Here is a 24,269-nt window from a genome sequence, read left to right as displayed (position 1 = left end):
AAAGCCATGCAGAAGCTAGGAGGGTTGACATTGTTGGCTAAGGAGTCTGGGTTACTCGTGTCGGGATTGTGCAGAGCCTAGGAGCTCTCACCTTCAGGTTGTTGGTGTTTAGAAGGTTGTGGGAATATTGCTGAGTGGAGCTGGTGAAGTACTGTAGTTAGAACAATACCTGACAGGGCAAGGCCAAGAGGAGGGAGTTGCTACTGAGGATTTCTAGCTGAAAAACCTGGATCAGTGGTGCGGTTGCACAAACGATCAGAGTAGGGGGCATCTCGACATCGGCAGGAGGATTTCCAGGAGGGAAATCAAGACTCAGAGGGAGTCAAATCGAGAACTTCCCGGAGGGAAGTAGAAGAGCATCATGGCACTACACAGAGTAAGAGACCAGGATAAACTGGACGGAGCATCGAACTTCGCAGTCTGGAAGGCTAGAATCTTATCCGTACTTGATAAAAATCATCTCAAGAACTTCGCCTTGAAGGTTATAGCTATCCCAATCGACCCCAATGATAACGACAAGTACGAGGAGGCAATGGCGAGGGCCAAGAGCATCATCCTTGACGGGGTCAAGGACCATGTAGCACCACACATTTCCGAGAAGGAAACGACGTATGAGATGTGGGAGGCCCTCAAGAAATTGTACCAACATACTTCTGTGCAGAGAAGAATGTTACTAGAGAATCAGTTGAGGTCGTATCAAATGAAGAAGGGAGAACCGATTGACACTTTCCTCGGAGGATTGGATGAGATCCGAGATCAGTTGACTGCTATAGAAGCCACGCTGGATCAAGAATTGATGGTGAGGACGGACCTGGATGCAGTCTCAGAAGACTGGGAGGTATTTGTCCAAAGCATACTGGGCAAAGGGACACTTCCACTTTGGGATGAAATGTGGGCTGCTCTTCGCCAAGAAGATATCAGACGACAGTCGAAGACGGGTAGCAGCAGCAAGGGGATCAAAGTCAAGCAGGAGGAGGAGGATGTTGCCCTAGCATCTGAGGGAAAGCAGGAAAAGCAGAAGAAGAAGGATCTCTCCAAGATCAAGTGCTTCCACTATGGGGAGTTGGGTCATTATGCGACCCAGTGTCTAAGGAAGAAGAGTAAGGGAGAGTCTTCCAAGACTAAGGCAGTGCCAGCAAGGGCAAAGAAGGAAGTTTTGACAGACAATGATTGTGCCATGAGTGCACACGCACCACTTGAGCGAAAGTGGGGAGACATCAAGCTGTAGTCAAGCAGACTATAGGCGATGAGGGGCAGGATCCTCGAGGTACCCAGCCTCTTGGATTAGACCTTGCTACGGAAGCCCCAAAGAGGAGTAGCAGGACTGACTAATGTGGGTAGAGATGGATGCGGATGGAGCGGCAAAGAGAGCTACAGTGTTGGAGTGTCCAAAAACAACTATGTCATTTGTGTTGTATCTTTCTCTATTGTTAAGTATCTTGTTTTGGTGAAACACACAAACTTAATAATTGACAACCATGATAAATATTTTATTAATAATTGAATAGATGATGTTTACATTTTGTGGGAGGCCCTGGCTATATACTGCCTTGGGTGCCTCTTGGTGAACGGGCATGATCTTTGATCATGCCCTTTGCCTAATAAATTATAAACTAACTAATTTTTTATATAACATTGCCTTCCTCTCAAAAGAATGCTTTGTCCTCAAAGCATACGTAACGATGGATGTTGCTGACGAAACGCTTCAGTCTCCCAAGAAGCTTCTTCTTCTGGTAAGTCCTTCCACTTGATCAAGTATTCCTTGATTGCACGAGATCAAAGCTTCCTTTCTCTGGTAGATAAGATACCTTCTGGTTCTAAAATGACCCTTCCTTCATCATCTAGGGATGGAAGCATTGTTTGCGCTGATTGATGGTCGCCCAGTGCCCTTTTAAGGCAGGAGACATGGAAGACGTTGTGAACACGACTTTTCTCTGGAAGGCTTAAACTATATGCAACTTGGCTGATCTTTTTATTGATTTGATATGGTCCATAGAACTTCGGTGCCAATTTATTTTTTCCTTTTTGTTTCAAGGACAACTGTTTGTATGGCTGGAGCTTGACAAATACCCATTCTTCGACTTCAAATTCTCTTTCGGTTCTGTTTCGGTCCGCTTGTTGCTTCATATGGTTCCTTGCATTATTCAAGTTTTCTTTTAGGGTTTGGACGATTTTTTGGGTTTCTTCTAGTTGGTTTTTAACAACAGGTAGATTTGTCTGGATAGTAGCTAGATCCTTCCATTTTGGAGGTTCGTACCCATACAAAGCTTGGAATGGAGTCATTTTTGCTGACATATGATAAGTAGAATTATACCACCATTCAGCAAGATGCAACCACTGAGCCCACTTATTTTGTTTTTCTGTAGTGTAACAACGTAGGTATGCTTCCAAACATTTATTGACAACCTTTGTTTGTCCATTTGTTTGAGGGTGATAAGCAGAACTCATATTTAGGTAGGTTCCTATGTGGTTGAACAATTCCTTCCAGAAATTACCCTTGAATTTGGCATCTCTATCACTCACAATGACTTTCGGAAAACCGTGTAATTTATATATATTTTTGCAAAATATTTCAGCGATTTGTTTAGCTGAGTCTGATTTCTTTATTGCCATAAAGTGAGCATATTTGGTGAGTTTGTCGACCACTACGAAAATCTTGTCCTTGCCTTCAGATACAGGTAATCCCTCAATAAAGTCCATTGATATTTCTTCCCATTTCTGATTCGGAATGTTTAAGGGGTGAAGTAATCCAGGTGTCATAATATTTTCACTTTTATTTCTTTGACATGTGTCACATTCTGCTACATACTTCTGAATATCATGACTCATCCCCTTCCAAAAGAATGATTGATGTGCATTGTAGTAAGTTTTAAAGAATCCTACATGTTCGGCTGACAGTGAATCATGTGACTCCTTGAGTATCTTGGATTTAAACTTGGAGTTTGCATTCAGATAGATTCTTCCTTTGTACCATAGAATATCATTCTTCCATTCAAATTTTGAGTTGTCTGGAAGGTTATTGATTATCGCAGTTATTTATGGATCCTTGGCATACTCACTTCGATTCTCATTAAGCCATTCTGGGACAACAACTGAGACTGCAAGTAATGTTGGTTCTTCGTCCTTCCTAAATAGGGCATCTGCTACTACATTGTCTTTTCCCCTTTTATGTAGTATCTCCATGTCAAAGGCGGCAATTTTTTCAATCCAGTTGTTCTTTGGAAAGTTTTTTCTGTTGAAGGAGGTCCTGGAGATTGTTATGGTCCGTTCGAATGGAGAACTTACTTCCCAAAAGATATTGTCTCCACTTAGCCAGTGCATGCATAATAGCAAGCATTTCCTTGTTGTATGTGGACTTGAGACGTTCTCTTTTATTGAGCTTCCTGCTTTCAAAAGCTATTGGATGCCCTTCTTGCATTAACACTACGCCTATACCGAATCTGGAAGCATCACACTCAATGATAAATGGTTTAGAGAAATCTGGAGTTTCCAATACCGGGGCATTAGACATAACTTCCTTTAGTTCTTCAAAACACCTTCATGCTTCCTCATCCCACTGAAATGAATTCTTCTTTAAAAGGTTTGTCAGAGGTGCAATTATATGTGCATAGTTTTTAATAAATCTTCGGTAATATCCAGTCAATCCTAAGAACCCTCTTAGCTTGGATATATTAACCGGTTTGGTCTATTCCTTTATAGCTTTGATTTTATTAGGGTCCGCTTTTACACCTTCATGGGATATAATGTGTCTGAGGTATTGTACTTCTTCCTTTCCAAAGGTGCATTTGGATTTTTTAGCGTAGAACTGGTGCTCTTTCAGTAGTATAAGAACTTTATCCAAATGTTGTAAGTGCTCCTTCCAAGTTTTACTATAAATTAAAATATCATCAAAAAATACTAATACAAACTTCCTAAGATATGGACGAAATAATTCGTTCATTGTGGCTTGGAATGTTGTTGATGCATTGGTTAACCCAAATGGCATTACTTTAAATTCATAGTGACCTTCGTGTGTTCGGAATGTCGTTTTTGGTATGTCTTCCAACCTGATTCTGATTTGGTAATAGCCTGACCTTAAGTCCAATTTTGAGAAGTATTTTGCGCCATGTAGTTCATCCAACATTTCGTCGATAAAAGGGATTGGGAATTTGTTTTTAATCGTTATTTTGTTTAATCCTCTATAGTCAATGCATAGCCTGAATGAACCATCCTTCTTCCTTACCAATACCACTGGAGCAGCATACGGACTTTTACTTTTCGAGATGATCCCACACTTTAAAAGGTCTTGGATTAATCTCTCAATTTTTGTCTTTTGGTGATGTGGATATCGATACGGCTTGATGTTGATGAGGTCTGACCCTGCTTTGACTTCTATTGTATGCTCAATTTCCCTGTTAGGAGGCATTTTCATAGGCAGGTCTTGAAATACCTTTTCATGCTTCTGAATTAGATCTTGTACCTCTGGTGACTCTTCGTTGATCATGTTTGCAGATAACATTTCTAATTGGTGACATTGTACTACATAAGCTGGTGCTCCTTTTCGAATCATCTTCATCATCTAAGATGACGATACGATTTGATTCTCTGGTGCTTGGAATCCGTATAACTTGTACCTTTGCCCTTCCCAGTTAAATCTTATGAATTGTACTTGATGGTTGGCAGCATAAGTGCCTAGAGTTTGTAGCCATTGGATCCCTAAGACCACATCTACTCCTCCTAATGGTACAATGAAGAATGGGGATTCTAAATTAAAGTCTTGTATCTGCAATTTAACCTTATGGCATTTCCCTACCTTTTCAATCTTCTTACCATCGGCTACCATCACCTTCATGTTCGGTAAGGGAAATGAAAAATTGTTGAGTCTCTTTGCCACGATTGCATCTAAAAAATTGTGGGTGCTACCAAAGTCGATGAGAACCACTACGTTGTTCTTCTTTATATGTCCTTGTTATGACCCACTTACAACTCAGTCAAGCCCTTGTCTAAGCCTCATTGGTCCAATTGTATGCTTCGGCCTACTCTCCCTAGCACTAGTTTTGTTGTAGACTGCCCTAACTAGGCCTCCTTGCTGGTCTTTTACAGTGGCCTTAACCTCATCCTGCTTAGACCTCCGAACAAGCCCTCGGCTCTACCTCAAAACCATATACCATACTTCTTCTACTAGTGGGTGGCCTTAACTAGGCCTACATTGCTCTAGATCTACCCACGACCTCTTAGTTAGACCTTCAACAAATCACTAAGGTGCTTGGCCTACCAAGACAAGTATGCGGCCTGATCTTCAACAGTGTATCCTCTCCTAGCCCTACTTGGCCCACCTTTCACAAAAAGAACTCTTTGACTCGGTGCCTAGTCTTGGTTGTGGCTCTCCTTTAAGGTTTGTGGCTCCTTCTAGGGCTCTCTCTCCCACAAATTAATTCCATCTCACTTGTGATCTCGGCCTATCCTTTGGCCTTTATTTATAGCTCTTGTCTAAGTGTCTTGGGGGTCTTCTTTGTCCTTTAGGAAACCCTTATTCACCACTCAATAATAAATTAGAGTAAAATATTAATTATCTTGGGTTCTAAGCCCACAACTTTGGGTCAAAACTTGAACACTTGGGTACTTTGCCCAACAAACTCTCTTTTTGTGGGTTTTCTCCACTCAGAAATACCTTCCGAGCTACTCAAATTTCAATGCTAGATGGAGGCAAGCTTCATTTCCTACTCATTGTTTTCAACATTCTATATTTTGAAGTATTCTTCTGCTTTGTTAAACCAGGTCATACTTTTCTTTTCATTTCCATCGAATTGTGATCATTTGTCTTACCCTCATTGGTACATTGTTGGATTTGCATAAAGTTGTTGATGGTTGATGATCAAAAAGCAATTCCTGGACATATTTGGTGATAGATTAGCTATATTTGGTGGATTCGTGTTGGTTGAAGCTTCTTTGTCTTTAAGGAGATTCTCTAACATCTTTTTTATGCTTACATGAATCTCCTAATTGATATCCATGCCTTTGTTGAGAAATCTAAGGGCAGCTAGATTATGTGATTTCTCTTACTTTGGTAACTCCTTGTGATGTATTTATTAGATATTTTTATACTTTAATTATTATTGTGTTTTTTTCATCAAATAGCTACCAAACCATAAATAACAGTGAGACAAAAGGACACAAGATATAGGCAATCAGCAAGGGCCAAAACCTCTCCACTTGAGAGGAAAACCCACAAGAATTCTTCTCTTCTTATAGAATCTTCAATTGATGAATTCCAAGACCTATAACCCTTGACCAAGACCCTCCAAGACCAAGTCCCTTGACGAGCTTTCCTTCTAGCAGTGCCTTAGCAACTACTGCAATTTCGACCTCGAACAAATTCTTTTGCCCAACAAATTCTTCTGCAACTTCGACCAACAGATTCTATCGCAACTTTAAGCTCTCCAACAGATTCACGGTTTCGACCTAGCTGCAGCTTCAGAATTTTGTCTTGCCCAGTGACTGTAGAAACCCTAACAAATGAGAGAGTGGCCCAAAACTTTGATCTTCTTCTTCTTCTTCGTCCTTTTCCAGCGTCTATCTTGAGGAGATCAAACTTGCTTGAGAGTGTGTCCGAATGAGGTCGAGTTCCTTCTTATTTATAGGCTTTTGAGGGGTACGAATTGCTATCTTTAGGCTGACTTGTCCCTTCATGTAGGCCAACTTGATCTTTGCACCATGACGAGGCCTTGGAGGGTCTTTTGACTTTTTTTTTACTCAAATAAATTATCTTTAAAATAAATAACATTCCCAAAAGGGTCTTTCATACATGACAATGACTCAATTGACCTGTAGACTCAATGACAAGCCCTAGAAGCACTCAATGGGTACTTGACCTCAAAATAAATTTCCCTTGTACATGTAACCCGTGCTTCAAGAATAACAATAATAAATTTATTTTTCTCTTTTCATTAAATACATAAAATCATGATTACATATGTCATTATGAAGACTGAACCTAGTTACATATTTCAACAGCCTTGTTTCATCTCATCCTTAGGATTGCAGTGAACTTCTATCTGAGACTCTATTATTTAGCTTTTGTGTGACACTTCATGTTATTTCTAGTTTCAATTCATTATGCCTTGCTTCATCCCGTCTTTTATCTCTGTAGTGATCGCATGCTTTCTTTTAGTATGCCCCTCATGAACCTGCTTGTACTGGCCCTCCAATTTCTCCAACTTGAAATTAATTTCTGATTTTCCCACCATTTTTTTGGGTCTTGGGGAAAGAAATTTTGAGACTAAGTGGCTGCTAAGTTTGTTGTTGTACAAACTAACAGCTGTATAAACATTTCCTGGCAATTAATGTCAAATCCAGGTTGTATGAAAACATTCGTGCTGATTTAGAATGGCAGCTACGTGTGGCAAGATGCAGTAGTGAAGTTGGAAAGCCTTGCAAGAAAAGAGAGTTATAATAGACCTCTGGCAGTATCATTTGATACGGCAATCTGCTATTAATAAATTAACACGCTAAAGTGTTTAAGAGGCCAAAGTAAACATTCAGAGAGTTCAACTTTGAAGTTGTGAATAGAATGTACAAAGAAAACCAACATGAATAATTATAGAGATAAGCATTTCTTAGATATAGATGATACCAGAACTGTAAGGTTGAGTCTGCTATCTCCCAATCCTCACTTTGATAAGATACACATCTGTGAGAAACAAAGAGTTCGTTAATTTTCAATCATCAATCTGTATTGGATCTTAATAAAATAAATCTCAATATAAGAACACCACTGTTATAAACAACAAAAATGTCCACACCAAGACCACCTAACTATAAAAAACACAAGTTCTAATTTCATATTACAATTGAAGAAAATTGTTTAACAAAACCTTGACCCTTCACAATACCCAAAAAAAAACGATTTATGTTTATTTCTTGAATTGGTTGTAATTTATTTCCTTTCTCCACATGATAAACTTGGATTCTCGATATTTCCAGAAAAACTTCATTGCATTCCTACAACATCAGTGTTTCCCACTGCAGTGGTTCAAGCAGTGTATCCATGCCATGTCTACTTTAAATCTTGCCCATAAAACAATACAGTTATTCAGATCGAAGTTCACCAGGATACATCCAACCAGTTTAAATATGCATACAGTTATTTTACACAAGCTATGAACTTTTGCCATGGTCCTTCAGTCCTTCCTTTGAGACACATTAGCAGCTTAAACCCTAAACATATAATAACTTTAAAAAGTGAATTTCTCAAGTCACATTAATAGCCAACTCGGTTTTCAGAAACTTCCTATAATTTTGAGGGATAAAAGAGCACTCTCACGTACAAACACACCACCAATATACCAGTTGCATCATGCACTTAGTAAATTTCCCATTAAGAATCTAGTATCTAATTTTATCATTTTATAAAAAAATAGTCTTTTTAAAACGCAGCTTATATTAACAGGAAACCTGATACAAATATAACAAATAAATGGGCATAAGTCCACACAAAGGAAAAAAGAAAAACCCTAGGTCAGACCACACCTTGCATCTTTACACAGGAAAGATCTTTTGGCTATAAATTGTACATCTAACTCATCAAAAATACACTGTCTGAAAGAAAATATAGATAACACACTACCATTGAAAAAAACTTCACAACAAAGCTTTCACATAATATGCAAGGTGACAACTACAATATAATGCCAAGTATCTCTAAAATCTGAGGTACCAATGCAGCCAACATCACCTAGCAGAGCAGTTTCCGAAACATCTTACTATCAATGAGATGATCCTAGCAATATAGTCCACTCCCCTATAAGCTGGCATCTCCAATCATGTAGCATCCTCTTGAAAGACCACATTATGAAGATGTGTACCTCCTCAAGTGTAAGCCAAGCCTCCCACTAGCCTAGGGAGAGGTTCCAAACCATCTGAACCAGGCCACAGAAATCCACTCACTCCATGTGAAACACATTCAACTTAAATAAAATAGGTGTCAACTTACCCACCAAATCGCAATCTCTCATAGTCTACTTGTTTTCAATTGTTAAAGATTTAGGAGGGGGGATGAGGGTTCCAAATTCTACTTCAACTAGGTAAAGAGAAAAGTGGATATTGACAAGGCTCTTGGTTTGCACAGGGTGGATTGATCTCTTGCAAAGAATCCAATAGAAGTCAAAGGTATGTTTTGGGTGTGTTGTCGCACAAAGTGTCTAGGCATCGCGACAAGGCTCAGAGTAAGGGTTGTCATTCTAATCCTTACTCACTTCCTTTAGACTTTCTCCTAGACAAGTCAAGGGGGGTAGTCCCTAAGGTGAATGAATGAGAATAGCCTGTGAAACATAGACTCTAGGAGATTTTAAGGATGAACAACTTGATAAATTTAGAAGGAGTCTTGGTCAATTGAGATGGATAGATTAGAAAAAAACACAACCACAAGATAAAATTGATTATAGACTAGTGCCTTTATATTGAATTAACCATAGACTAAATAAAAACAAGTTATCCAGAGCAAATTTATAAATGTGGCAAAGCGACGATCATGAACAATTAAATGTAAAATGCTCAAAACTTTAGCATGCAAGATAATCTAGCAAAATTTATCTTTCTCTAACAGTCAATATGATTTTTTTAAACATTTATCTCACCTTGACAATAGAGAAATCACCGCAACGAAATGATGCAAAGGAACTTTAGTTTAACAATTTAATTATTCCTTAGGCAATTAGTTGAATGTGGTAAATGAAGAAATAAAAAAAAAAATAATGTGACAGAAGTAAAACAAACCAAAGGGTTAATAAATTAAATTTTTAATGGGCCATAGGACACATTTAAAAAAAATTAGTTTTTTAATGGTTTTTAAATATTTTTCAAATGAATAGAGAAACACAAAAAAAAAGTAAACTCAAATCAAAAAATGAATTAAAAAAGAAAATCTAAAAACAATAACCAAAACAAAAGAAATCGAAATCTAAACTAAAATGAATTTGACCAAAGTTTAGTTTAAAAAATGAAAACGAATTGCATAAAGAAAAAAAAGGAAAAAAGGCCTAACCCTAACTCACACATACAAGTGAAGTAAAAGGTTGTACGTAGTGTATGCAGGTCTCGACGGCAACATATGGAGAGGGTTTTCGAAGAGGCAACAGGATGGCAGAGGGAGAAGTTGCGATGCAGATGGAGGAATGGATGTGAGGATAGAGAGGGTGCTACGGGTGAGGAAGAGGTTTAATGCAGCAAGAGGAATGGAGTAGGAGGGAGCATAAAAGCATGAAAGAAGATGCAGCCAAAAGAAAAACGCATGCAACAGGAAAAAAATGAAGACCTCAGGCAACAGATAAAATTCGAAATTTTTTTTACAGCAAGAAGAAAAACCCAAACAACAGTTCCAGGCAGCCAATGGTAGCTTTAAAAAACCAAAATAAACCCAGAAAAACGAATATTACATCAATACATTTTTTATGCTTCAGATTTGGCAGTGAAACCCTTGTAAAATTTCCAGATTAAAATTTTAAAACCCTTGGACTGCCAAAAAAGTTGGATAATATCCCTGCAAAAATGATTTTGAGGCCAGATCTTACCCTCCAGGGCCTAGATCTGGCTTCAAATCAAACTTCTCTTTCAAATCTGCAACCTGTACCTGAAAACAAAAACACCCAGAACCCAAATATACAAAAAAAATAAATAAAACCCCAGAAACCCAAGTCAGAAAACCAAAAAAAATTACAGATCTATGCACAAGAATGGTAGATCTATCAGATTTGAGGAGTATGAGTCCAACTCCGCTCCCAAATCTGATAATCTAAGGCTCTCAACAGCCAAATCTATCAATTTCCCACAAAATTAATTTTTTTAAATTTTAAAGGAGGTGCTTAACTTAAAACTCTTCGTATATCACACATAAAATTTTATGGTAAGCCCGGAGCTAATTTAGCTGGGCTCTTCAGAAAAAACAGATCGGGAGTTGGCTAATCCAACTGAAAACTTTCCCTAACACCCGAGGATCTAAAAATCAAGATTTTTCTACAAAACTCAATCCAGCCATCAAAATAGCACAAGAAAATGATAATAACATTCAAAATTTAAATTATCATTTAAACCCCAGCGACTGAGCAAGATACCTGTACTCAAATCACTCTTCAGAAGCTATCATCAATGGCTTAAAAAAAATTATGCATGAAAACAACACATCTTACAGTATTCCCATAAAGTGTAACATCAGCGAAATTTAACCCCAAAGTCTTTCTTTATTATCCAGAAAAGATTACACGAGTTTTTTGCTTTAGCACACGACTCAGAGATCGGATATATCGACTGACAAATGACTTCCTATTTAAAGATAAATCCTCCAACGGCTAGTTCGAGTGATCCTCGTCAAATTTTAATCTCATCCATCGCAATATTTAATTCTTGAGGAAATTCGAATTTTTCAATTAAATATATTTTAATTAAATCAAAAATTAAATTGTTGAGTGAATTTCCTCAAAATTTGTACTTTGTCTTAACCCCAGGGATCAAAGTGTTGATATTTCTGAATCTAACACGTCAAAAATTCCTACTGCATTATCTGGTTTAATTTACCTACTTGTTTATTCCTTAACAAGTTATTTATCCATATAAATATTGAAAATAAACAAAAAATGCAGTGTCAACTCATATACAAATCATCAATTGAAATAATAAACAAACACACAAGGCACTGTTATTTTTGGACAATCGTCCCCGGAAAAACCCAACTTGGGAAAATCGATGCAACAGTTTTGAGGGTTTTATTATTAAGCAGCTTTCTTGAGTACAACTACAGTGCCAAACTGGCTCACCCAACAGAGATTTCTATCTGGTAGTAAGACCTCTCTTGGAAGCAGATATTCAGCGAGTCAATGTTTTAAAACTCCGACTCGGCCAAGAGTCAACTCCGACTCCGACTCTGAATCGGTATCCACTCGGCCGGCTTGATTTCAATGACTCGATCATTGTAAAAAATACATTAAATATTTATATTTTTTATAAAAAAACGTAACTTTAAAGATTTTCATTCATGTTTCCAAACACACAGCATTAGAATATATATAAAAGACAACATATGATCAAAGTAGGCTCATGAATATATCCATTATATCAAAATGGCAGCCAGTGCACTGTCCAATACATACATGATGATGATATAGAGATCAAAACAAAAACACATAACCAAGAAGGCTAGAAATGGCCTCTACAACAAAAGTAAATTGTGACCAATACTACTGGCTACTGCTAAAGGAGCCAAGATCGTCTGGATCAGAGTCAGACAGGGGGCCCCATGGCTCCTCATCGTCATCATCTCCAACTACAACTGTAGAAGTGGTAGTACTAGTAGGTTGTGCAACAGCTGCAAGTTGAGATAGACGAGATATTCACTTTTGTCATGGCTAAGCAGAGGAAGCGCCTGCAACTGGAGGACTTGTTGGCCCTGAGGCCGAGGCAAGTACAAGTGGATCAGGATCTGCATTCAACTGAACATTATGTTCGAGTGATGCTATCGTCTCATAGTCATAATCAAAATCCTCATCAGAATGAAACTCTGCTTGATGAATCTCCACTACCCAATATGATGTTGGATCAATTTCTTCCAACACAATGGGATTTGACTCAGGTATTTTGTTCAGCAATTGGTTGCGTCTAAGCCGGAGGTTGTAATAGACATAGACTAGATCATTTAACCGTTTTTTATCCAAACGGTTTCTCTTCTTCGTGTGAATCCTCTCAAAGACAAACCAATTGCGCTCACACCCAGTAGCACTACAAATTTGACTCAAAATATGAATTGCAAACTTCTGTAATTCAAGACAATGCCTACCAAAAGCATCCCACCATAGTGCTACAAAAAACATAGGAGTGTAATGAGTTAGCTCAACAAAATTACAAATTATATCCGACTTTCAAATTATAAACGATTTAACAAAATAAGTATTAAAAATTTGAAAATTAAAATTTTTGCTTACCTGGCTCATCTGCTTCCCTTGCAATCTTTGTTAGGTTCTTCCCAAAGGTACCTGAGGCATTGTTGAAGGTTGTGACTTGTCAGTGTATCTCCAGCTGATCACACTCCAATGGGATCATGCGATCAATGCAGTCAATCAATCCATCTCTAACCTTCCCCTTCAAAGCTCATGTCTCCTTAGCTTTATAAAGACAGCGTGGGTTCAAAAAATACCTAGTTGCATGTATAGGGCGATGGAGTTGATTGTTCCATCTTTCATCAATGATTGCTCAAATGGGCCCATACTTTGCCACTTTATCCTTGTATGCCCTCTTTATTTGCTCCTTTTCTTGATCCATAGCCTCATAAATGAAGCCCATAGCCAATATTTCCCCATCCAGCAACCGCAACACCTTAACCAGTGGCTCAACAAGCTTCACAATCTCTGTTGCCTTTCTCCAAAATATTTCTTCATTAACTTTCTTTTTCAATTCTTTGCCTTCCTATTTGTGAGACCAATGGCTTTGATTCCATTCTTCACTGGAAAATATCTTTCGCAAGTTTCTATGTTGTGAAAGCATAGATTGCAATGTCAAAAAATGAGTAGCAAATCTAGTGATGGCAAGCCTAATAATATACCTGCCCCCTGTGTGTTTCCTCATCAAGCTCAAAATCCATGAATGATTGTAGATAAATTTTGTTATGCTTTTGGTATGATCTACAGTGTTTTTGACCCAATCTAATTTGCCAATATCCTCAAGCATGAGGTCTATGCAATGTGCAGCACATGGGTCCAAAAGATGGTTCTGTGTTTTCGCTCTAATAGTTTACTAGCAAGAACATAGTTAGAGGCATTATCTGTGATGACTTGAACAACATTAGCCACCCCCACCTCCTCAACAGCCTCATCCAATAGCTGAAACAACATTTGTCCATCTTTTATCTTATCAGATGCATCAACTGATTTTAGAAACATGGTTCCCTATGGGCAGAAGATAAGAAAGTTTATGATGGTACGGTTTCTTTGATCAATCCATCCATCTGACATGATGGTACATCCTATTCTTGCCCGAGAGTTTTTGAAATCTTTCAAATACTCATTAATGGAGGCAATTTCCTTCTGCAAATGATACCCCCTTATCTCATGCATAGTAGGGCCTTTGAAACCTTTTCTAGAAGCATGTATGGCATCAAACATAGGCTCATAATATGGTGAATGGGAAGCATTGAAGAGGATACCAGCATCATACCAGCATCTACATATGTAATCACAAGCAGTCTCCCTCAGTTCTTTCTTCCAATGGTCATCTAAAGTGGGCTGCAAAGTTCTACTAGCTTAAGGACCATGTGCATCTGATCGAGAGGAGGGTGTGACAGTGAAACAAATTTTGATATTCATATCACCCTTCTTTTTCATTTTACCCTTACCCTTTTCTTGAATAGACTCCAAAGAGAGAGGAACATATCAGAAGGGGTTGGATGCATCAATACAAGGGATAAAGGAAGAACCCTCAAAATCAAAATGAGGGTTGGTAGCCATGATTTTTTGTATATTCCTCTTCCTCTCAGTTTTAGCCTCTAACTCTTTTTGCCTAGCCTTTTCTTCTTTAAACTTCTCAAAATTGGCTAACAATTCCTTCCTAATCTCCCCAATTTCATCTGATTCACATGGAGTAATTTGGCCTCTAATCCCCACCAAAGTGTTGTTTCAGCCTATTAATGCCTCCAAGACATTCATTGATTTTTCTATGGAAAAATTTGCAATGCATTTGACTATTAACCATTTCAACATATGCCCAAGCAACATCTTTCACTCTAGGTGCCATTTTTTGACTTGGAAATGAAAGCAAAAAATCTGAAAAATGAAAACAAAAAAAATAGCATTGCTCCAATGTTGATTTCTTTCACAAAAAACACTCTTTTCAATTTCCAGATTTGCACATAAAAATTAATAAGCAAAAACATATTTTTACAAGTGAAAAAAATACCTCCAGGCACAAACTGCCTCCTCAAGGTTGCTCCAAAAAACCAACTCCTCAATGCTGCTCCAAATGGCTGCCCAAGAAGCTCCTCACTCCTGCTACAATGCTTGCCCAAGACTCCTCACTGTTGCTCCAAAAACAAACTCCACAACTCCTCACAAACTCTCACTCAAATGCAATGAGATGGCTGTGAGGAAATGAGAGGGGTTGGGTGGGTTTTATAGGGTTTAGGAGAGGGGAATGGACCCCAAATAACCTATAGGCAAATTACAAATCTGTTTGGGGTCCCCAAAAAGCAAAAATAAAAATAAAAATCGTTGTTTTTTGAGTTTTCGGGCCGCTATCACCCAGCCGGCCGAATAGGCTCGGACTCAGCCATCGAACCAGTTCGGTCAGCCGGGTTATTACCAATCCGCAGCTCGGTAATAACCCGGTAGGCCGAACTAATTCGATGGCCGAGTCGACCCGGTGAGGCCTTGACTTGGACCAATTCGGCCAAGTTGGTTCTGAGTCAACCGATTCTTAAAACAATGAGTCTGCCCCACGAAAATCCTTCCAACGCTTCTCCAAGGCTCTGTGTCAGCCCTGCTAGCCTTTACGTAGCTCTGGAACCCCTTACGTCAGCCCTCTGCTTCTCAGCATCAGCTCTTTGGCCTTCTGCATCAGCCCTCTACTTCTCTGCATCAGCTCTCTGGCCTTTTGCGTCACCCACGTAGGCTTTGCGCAGTATCTCTGGCCTTCTACGCAGTCTCCTCCGTCACTGCGTTGGCCCTTTGGCACTATCTCTGTCTCTCTGCCATGTACTCACTACCCCTCGCTGCAACTCAGATCACTTGTTCGAATTTTCTCAGCAAACCCCGCTCCAGAAAATCAAACTGACTGATCAATATTAGTGTATCTCCAACTGACCCTCAAGCCTCCTCTTATATTTTTCTTGTCAAGTCTTCAACAGCGGAGATTAAGTCTCTAATCAACGACTAAGATTAGATTTGGCTTAATCCATGTCATTTAGAACATTCTAACTGGGTGGAATTTCCTCAAACCATTTCTAGGTCTTGAAGATCTCATGTGTTTTAGCCTCTCCACCAATTTTCATGGCTAGAGCACATCCGATGCTACCACAAATCAACACATAGGTTTAAAATTTATCGAAATAATTAAATTACCTTAGTCCCTGGACCTCTTAAAATTTAATTTTTGCCTTTGGAGAATTTAAATTTACCTAGGACCTAAAATTAATTAAATTTCTAGCTTACGATTTTAATTAATTTTTGGCAAGAAAATTTAATTAATTAACCTATGAGGGATAAAAAAATTTCCAACCCTCGCGACACTTTACATCATGATTTTCATATTTTTTTGCATCATAAGGAGGAAAACTCATTTGTAATAGACTCTCACAGACTACCCATTTCTGCGACACAAATATAATCCAGCAGACCAAGCGATTTGTAATAAAATAACTTAACCAAATAGTTAGGATTACTCCCAAATCACTTTTACATAAACTCAATCTAGAACACTAGGACTCACCTAAGATCCTAGTGACAAAATCCATTCCGATTTTGGGGTAAGACTGAGAGAAAACTCTGTCGACCATCCGAGAATGGATCAGAGAGACAAAAAAACCTCCCAGAATATAGATCCTCACTAGAAAAGTAGGTTTACCTAGGGCATTACATACATGACACAGATCTACTGAGATTATTTACATCATATACATGCAGAATGGGTTTATAACATCTTGGAAATCAGGTTGATGATAATGTTGATTTGGGGTAGCATCGGATGTGCTCTAGCCATGAAAATTGGTGGAGAAGCTAAAGCACATGAGATCTCCAAGACCCAGAAATGGTTTGAGCAGATTCTTCCTGTTTAGGAGATATTAAGATAATTAATATTTTTAATGGAGTTCCTAAGTCTACACTTAAGAAAAATAAAATATTAATGGGTATTAATATAAAACTGGGTTAGAATGTTCAAAAGGACATGGATCAAGCCAAATCTAATCTTAGCCATTGATTAGACATGTAATCTCGGCCGTTGAAGGACCAACAGGAAAAGTATAAGAGAAGGCTTGAGGGTCAGTTAGAGAAGACACCAGAGTGATCAGTCATTCGATTTTCTAGAGCTGGGTCTACTAAGAAAATTCGAATCAGTGATCAGTTTGCAGCGAGGGGCAGTGAGTACGAGACAGAGAGGCAGAGATATTGCCGAGAGATTAGCGCAGAAAGAGAGAGAGGTAGACGATGAGCCAAAGGGAACACGCAAAGCCCAGCAGAGACAGTGCAGAGGCCAAAAGGGCCTGCGTCATCCACACAAAGGGCAGCAGGAGTGACGCAGAGGGTTGTAGAGGCTGCGCAGTGCCTTAGAGGGCTGACGCATAGGGTTCCAGGCTGACGCTAAGCTTTAGAGGTTGCTGGAGGGGGTTTCGTGGCGCAAATTTTCTGAATATCTGCTTCCGAATAGAGAAGTATTATTGCCGAATTATTTTCTCTGTCAGGTGAGCCGGTTTGGCACCCAGTTGTACTCAAGGAAAGACTGCATAATAAAATAACCCTTTGAATTGATGCACCGGCTTTCCCAAGTTGGGTTTTTCTAGGGACGAGTTGTCCAAAAATAACGATGTCACTTATGTGTTTGCTATTTCTTTCAGTTGTTGATCTGTAGAAAGTTGAGACTGTATTGTGTTTATTTCGATATTTATATGTTTAAATAATTTGTTCGTAATTAACAAGTAGGAGAAATAAACCAGAGCATACAGATAAAATTTCTAACGGGTAATACTTAGAAATTTCAACAGATGATCGCTAAACGGCACAGACACATCGATCAAGCGCTATCCCTTTTACGAAAAAGGGGGTGTACCGCTATGGGTTGTTGACACACAGTGGTCAATGTCTGGCTCTACTTGGGGACACGTTGCACCAGAGGAATGTGAGAATCCAGAATCTGCATCCACACAACACACAAGATAACATAAGTAGCATCCATCCAAAAATCATCATATAATATTAAGCACAGGAAAGATATAAGCTCTTCATTTATTAACTAGTCTAACAACATGAAAAACATGAATCTACCTACAAAATAAAACACTGAAATAAAAGGGTAACATTAGGATACAATACAAAGGATGCCCCATGGCATCAAATACATTCAATGTAGTGCATGTTGAGCATTTGCCTGCTTTCAGGCAAATCTATAGGTTGTTTTTCAGATGTGCCATGTTTAATTGTGCATATGGTAGGACTCTTCCCTCTCTGAAAATTAAGCCATTTAGATCCGTCTTTCGCAAAATTTACCTGAAAACCCTGAAACTTATCCAAATTATTTAGAAAGTGAATAACAGGTGTTTCATGCCCATGTTCAGAATTATCTACAATAGAAGGTTTAAAAATGATATCCGTCTTAGTTTTATCTTCAATTAAATTATCAAATAATTGCATGGTGGAAGCAGCAACAACTAACTCATCGGCCAAAGTATTTTGCTCTCTTGGGATAGCTTCAAGATTGATGGCATCAAAATACTCCATGGTATCCCACACAACATTTCTATAATTTCTTAATCTTTGATTTTTACATATAAATTTATTTTTTATTTGCATGATAACTAAATTCGAATCAACCTTGATACTTAGCAATTTAACTTTCAAAGTTTTTGCCAATTCAATACCCAACAACAAGGCTTCATATTCAGCCACATTGTTGGTCACTTCAAATTCTAACCAATAGGCAAATTTGAAAATATGACCAAGGGGAGATTTTAGGACAATTCCCGCACCTTTACCATGCCTAGATGTTGCACCATCAAAGTATAAATGCCAAACCATATCCTTTAAATCACCCTCTACCTTGACCTCTACAGGAATGATCGAATTAGATAAAATAGCATGATTCCCAAGGCTAGGTTGCTCACATATTATCTCATTATGGGGACTTTTAGGATCTTCGACATGGAATCTCCTTTTGGGCTCTCTGTTTAATTTAAGAAATCCTTGACCATTAGGGGAAGGAATCACAGCATATAATGCTTCCTCCTAAATCAGAGGCTCGTTTCCTAGACAAAGGATCCCCCAAGCATCAGGCACATCAACCACAACTATGTTCATGACAATCATGATATCAGGGTAGCCAGCTGCCAGACAGATGGACTTGTAAGTCCTTAATCAACCCATGAACTTCAATTTTCTTCAAATCCATGGCAGATATGTTATAGTAAGGCCTAGATATCCTTCAGTTAAGTTGCTCCATGACTCTCTTAATCATCACACAAGCAGAAGCACCAAAGTCAAGCATGCACTTATATAACCGATAATTATTAACAAGCAAAGTAATGAAAAAATAAGAATGCCCTTTGTTATCGGATTCCATACTTTGCAAATACATGGGAGCATCCTCGTAGAAAGCCTCATGAGTTTCCTCTTGAGTTGCATTCACCTGGGTACTGCCAATAGCACTTAGTAACTTGACCTTCTGTGAGGGGATCTTCACTATTTTGGTGACAGGAACCAAAACTTTGGAATTATTAAACCAACCTCCTAAATTAATATTCATACAAGAAGTTGATCCGGGGTTAATACTTCGAGAATTAATGTGATTATCATTTTGACTTCTTCTCTGACAGATTAGCCCCTTGTCCTTAGCAATTTCAAGAACTCGCTTAGGAGGCGGATCCTCACTAAAAATTTTAACCAAGACATCAGTTTCTTGACCAAAATTATTAATGCTATATGAAGATGTGAAAGGTCTTACGGGATGACTATTTTCCTTGACCTCTTCCCAATTCTCTACTAAAAAATTATATTTTTTACCAACCATGTTTATCTAATTATTTGTCCCAAGCATCTCATGATGCATGATTCTCTTGATAATAGGACAAGTGGCTTCTTCATGAAGCTCATCACAAGCTCAACAATAAGGAGGGGTTTCCTCCACAAGATTATTCATTTCAAGAGGGTGAGGAGGTATTTGCTCATTAGACTGACCTTTCTTCTGCCAATTATTTTGTTTATTATTATTATTATTCTGACCCCTAAGTTGATGCATTTGAGCTCGTTCCATTTGAATCAACCTAGACTGTAATCTAGTTATCTCCTTAGCATGATCAGCAATCATCCTAGCTTGATTTAACTCCATATTTTCTAACTTCTTAAGCAATTTTTGCATAGATTCTTCTTCAGACTCCTTTTCTTTTCCTTTAGGTTCTTTTAATTTAACAGCAGATTTATCAAACCCAGGAATTTCAAATTTGTCAGAAGCCTTTTTATCTTTTTCAAGCTCTTCCGCTGTGATTTGACAAGCCTTGTAGTCACCGGGCTTGGACCTTCTTAGTTCATAAGAAGTGTCAAGATTCAAAGCATCGAGATAGTATTCTAGAAGCATTTTCTCAGTTGGTTTGTAATCAGTAGATATCTCTTTAACCATACCATTAAACCTTCTATTAAATTCTTCACACGTGTCATTTTCTTTCTTTTTAATGGCACTAATGGCTTTTGCTAGAAATCGATCTTCTTTCTTATCACCAAATTTCTCTCTAAAAGCATTAAGGCGGGAATCATATAAATCAATGCTATGATCAGGCCTATCCCTAAACCAATCCATAGCATCTTGCTGAAGGGTCAAGACAATGCATTTCATTTGCACATCCTCATAATTTTGAGCCTGAGCGAATTTAGCCCACCAAGTCTGAAAAGCATATAAATGATTTTTAACAGTGATTGCATTATTTCCTTTGAAAGCAGGTAGCTTGTCTAGACCATTATTAGGAAGGTTGTGGGGATAACTCTGGATGTTAGCAAAGTTAAGAGGCCCATGGATATCCATGATGTCTAGAACGGGATGATGATTTAAGAAGAGTGAATGGATGTCACAGAGAGCTTCCTGGCCGAGATTGTCAAGGAGTGTACGAGAAGAGAGCTTGTGTAATCTAGCTCTGAGAGCCCTTTCAGGATCCGGAGCAGGATTAGCCAAGCTACTTGGGTTCCTCCTAGTACATGCCCCTGTAGAAGATGAAGGAAGTGGAGTCGCCACCCGGACAAAAATCTAACTTAGACACAGAAGATGATATGATGAAAATGAGATGAAGATGAAAGGATCAAATGATGAGAAGAGATTGAGAGGACCAAGGACAGAAAACTTTGTCCTCGGCAACGACGCCAAAAAATGTTGTCGCACAAAGTGTCTAGGCACCGCAACAACGCTCAGAGTAAGGGATGTCACTCTAATCCTTACTCACTTCGTTTAAACTATCTCCTAGACAAGTCAAGACGGGTAGTCCCTAAGGTGAATGAATGAGAATAGCCTACGAAACACAGGCTCTAGAAGATTTTAAGGATGAACAACTTGATGAATTTGGAACAAGTCTTGGTCAATTGAGATGGATAGATTAGAATAAGACACAACCATAAGATAAAATTGATTATAGACCAATGCCTTTATATTGAATTAACCATAGACTAAATAAAAACAAGTTATCCAGAGCAAATTTATAAATGTGGCAAAGCGACAACCATAAACAATTAAATGTAAAATGCTCAAAACTTTAGCATGCAGGATAATCTAGCAAAATTTATCTTTCTCCAACAGTCAATATGATTTTTTTTAAACATTTATCGCACCTTGACAATAGAAAAATCACTACTACGAAAGGAAACCAAGAAACTTTAGTTTAACAATTTAATTGTTCCTTAGGCAATTAGTTGAATGTGGTAAATGAAGAAATCAAAATTTTTTTGATGTGACAGAAGTAAAACAAATCAAAGGGTTAATAAATTAAATTTTTAATGGGTCATAGGCCACATTAAAAAAAATTAATTGAAAACGCATATCCTCCCTTAATTTATTTCATTAAAGTCACCAAATAATTTAAAAAAAAAAAGTTTTTAATGTTTTTAAATATTTTTCAAATGAAAATAAATAAAAATTTAAAATTTAAAAAAAAAATGTAAAACAAAAGTAAAAAAAAAAAAAACAATAAAAAAAATATAAATCTAAACTAAAATGAATTTGACCAAAGTTTAGTTTAAAAAATGAAATCGAATTGCATAAAGAAAAAAAAAAAGGAAAAAAGACCTAACCCTAAATCACGCATACAAGTGAAGTAAAAGGAAAAGTCAAAGTGTTTGTTCATAGTGTATGCAGGTCTCGACAGCAACATATGGAGAGGGTTTTCGAAGAGGCAACACGCTGGTAGAGAGAGAAGTTGCAACGTAGATGGAGGAATGGACGTGAGAGTCGAGAGGGTGCTACAGGTGAGGTAGAGGTTTAATGCAGCAAGAGGAATGGAGTAGGAGGGAGCAGAAAATGCAACAAGGAAGATGCAGCCAAAAGAATAACGCAGGGAACAGGAAAAAAATTAAGACCTCAGGCAACAGATAAAATTCGAAGTTTTTTTTACAACAAGAAGAAAAACCCAGACAGCAGTTCCCAGCAGCCAATGGTAGTTTTAAAAAACCAAGGCCAGAATTGTTTGTAAAGGGTATGCGCAGCGAGAAGGAATAGATTTTGAAGAAACTTTTGCTCCTGTTGCAAGACTTGAGGCCATCTGAATGTTCCTTGCTCTCTCAAGCTTTCAAAAGTTCAAAGTATTTCAAATGGACGTGAAATCAGCCTTTCTGAATAGAGACTTAGAAGAAGAAGTATACATTGAGCAGCCAGATGGTTTCATTCTTGGAAATGATCCAAATCTTGTATGCAGATTGAAAAAGGCTCTCTATGGTCTTAAACAAGCTCCAAGGGCTTGGTACTATTGTTTGGACAAATATCTTCATCAACAAGGTTTTTCAAAAGGATTAGCAGATAGCAATCTTTATATAAAAATTGAAAATGACAAATTTCTCATACTTGTTGTGTATGTAGATGACATTATCTTTGGCAGCAATGAAGAATCTATGAGTCAAAGCTTTGCCTTGGTGATGCAGAAAGAATACGAAATGTCCTTGCTTGGAGAATTGACATATTTTCTTGGTTTGCAAATCCAACAAAATGAAGGAGGGATCTTCTTGTCTCAAACCAAGTATCTCAAGCAGATTTTGAAGAAATATGGTATGGAAGAAGCAAAACCAGTATGTACACCCATGGTCACAGGATGTAACCTCAATGCAAATGATGAATCAGCAGCAGTGCATCAACCAACTTACAGATCTATGATTGGAAGTCTACTTTATTTGACAGGTACCCGACCAGACATCATGCATGTAGTGGGAATAGTTGGAATATTTCAGGCAAATCCAAAGGAAACTCATCTTCAGGCAGTGAAGAGAATCTTCAAATATCTTCAAGGGACTCAAAACTATGGCTTATGGTATCCTAGAGATACAGATCTCACACTTCATGCTTTTACAGATGCAGATTGGGCCGGAAGCATGGATGACAGGAAGAACACAAGTGGTGGTGCATTCTTTATGGGTTCCAGATTAGTATCTTGGTTCAGCAAGAAACAGAGTTCGATTGCCTTGTCTATAGCTGAAGCAGAATATGTTGCTGCTGCATCTTGCTGCACTCAACTCCTTTGGATGATGCAGACCTTGCAGGATTTTCAAATCACTTGTACACCACCCATCTCCATCTTATGTGATAATACAAGTGCAATCAGCATTTCAAAGAACCCAGTCATGCATTCAAAAACCAAGCACATACCAATCAAGTATCACTTTCTCCGGGAACAAGTGCTTGAACAAAAGGTCAAGTTGGAGTATGTTCCTTCTAAAGAACAGGTTGTTGATATACTCACCAAACCATTGCCTAGGGAGACCTTTGAATACCTCAGGCAAAAGCTGGGGGTTGTTGATGCATCATCTTGTTGTTGAATCTCTTCTGATTGTTGGTTGTACGCAAGGTTCATCTGAAGTATATGCGTACATGTGCTGGGTTGCGGATTGGTCAAAGATCGAATGGCACAGGTTCAGGGGGAGCATATCATGCATTGTTGGCATTATGGAGGAAGTACAGAAGAAGATCATAGATGTTGGTCTGAACATTGTTGCAATACGTCTCTATCTCTTTCATGGTCATGGATTATGGTTCTTCTTTGCAGATCTGGTTTATAGTCACGGGGAGCATGTTCTTAGGGGGAGCATGTTCTTAGGGGGAGCATAACCCTTTGCCCTTGATGTCAAAGGGGGAGAGCGATTGGTTGTTGTTGCCATCAAGTCCAAAGGGGGAGATTGTTGGCATTATGATACATATGTTGTACTTGATGGCAACCCACTCATCTTAGATAATAAATTATAATGTAGAGAAAAGTTCACGCACTTATATGCAGAGAAAAGTTTATTTCATGTAGAGAAAAGTTCACGCACTTTTATGCAGAGAAGAGTTTATTTCATGTAGAGAAAAGTTCACGCACTTTTATGCAGAGA

The 24,269-nt window shown here is 38.3% G+C and overlaps 1 protein-coding gene across 2 annotated transcripts in view; it reads right to left on the bottom strand.

The window, feature by feature from the left end:
- The window catches only part of LOC149201662 (uncharacterized), a 245,000-nt gene that overhangs the window by 203,313 nt on the left and 17,418 nt on the right, over nt 1-24,269 (bottom strand). For both annotated transcript variants that reach the window (XR_016253877.1, XM_089402971.1), the window contains exon 6: nt 7,613-7,669. Coding sequence is in view for 1 of the 2 variants with exons in the window: in XM_089402971.1 (XP_089259097.1) it covers nt 7,613-7,669 (57 nt within the window). In the remaining variant the exon portion in view is untranslated. The remainder of the gene's footprint in view (nt 1-7,612; nt 7,670-24,269) is intronic.

Source organism: Pinus tabuliformis, chromosome 2_1, assembly GCF_031772625.1.
Source record: "Pinus tabuliformis cultivar Carrire ecotype Pingquan chromosome 2_1, CPIR1, whole genome shotgun sequence".
Classification (NCBI taxonomy): domain Eukaryota; kingdom Viridiplantae; phylum Streptophyta; class Pinopsida; order Pinales; family Pinaceae; genus Pinus; species Pinus tabuliformis.
Note: the sequence above shows the minus strand (reverse complement) of the source record. Positions and strands in the feature narration are given on the sequence as shown.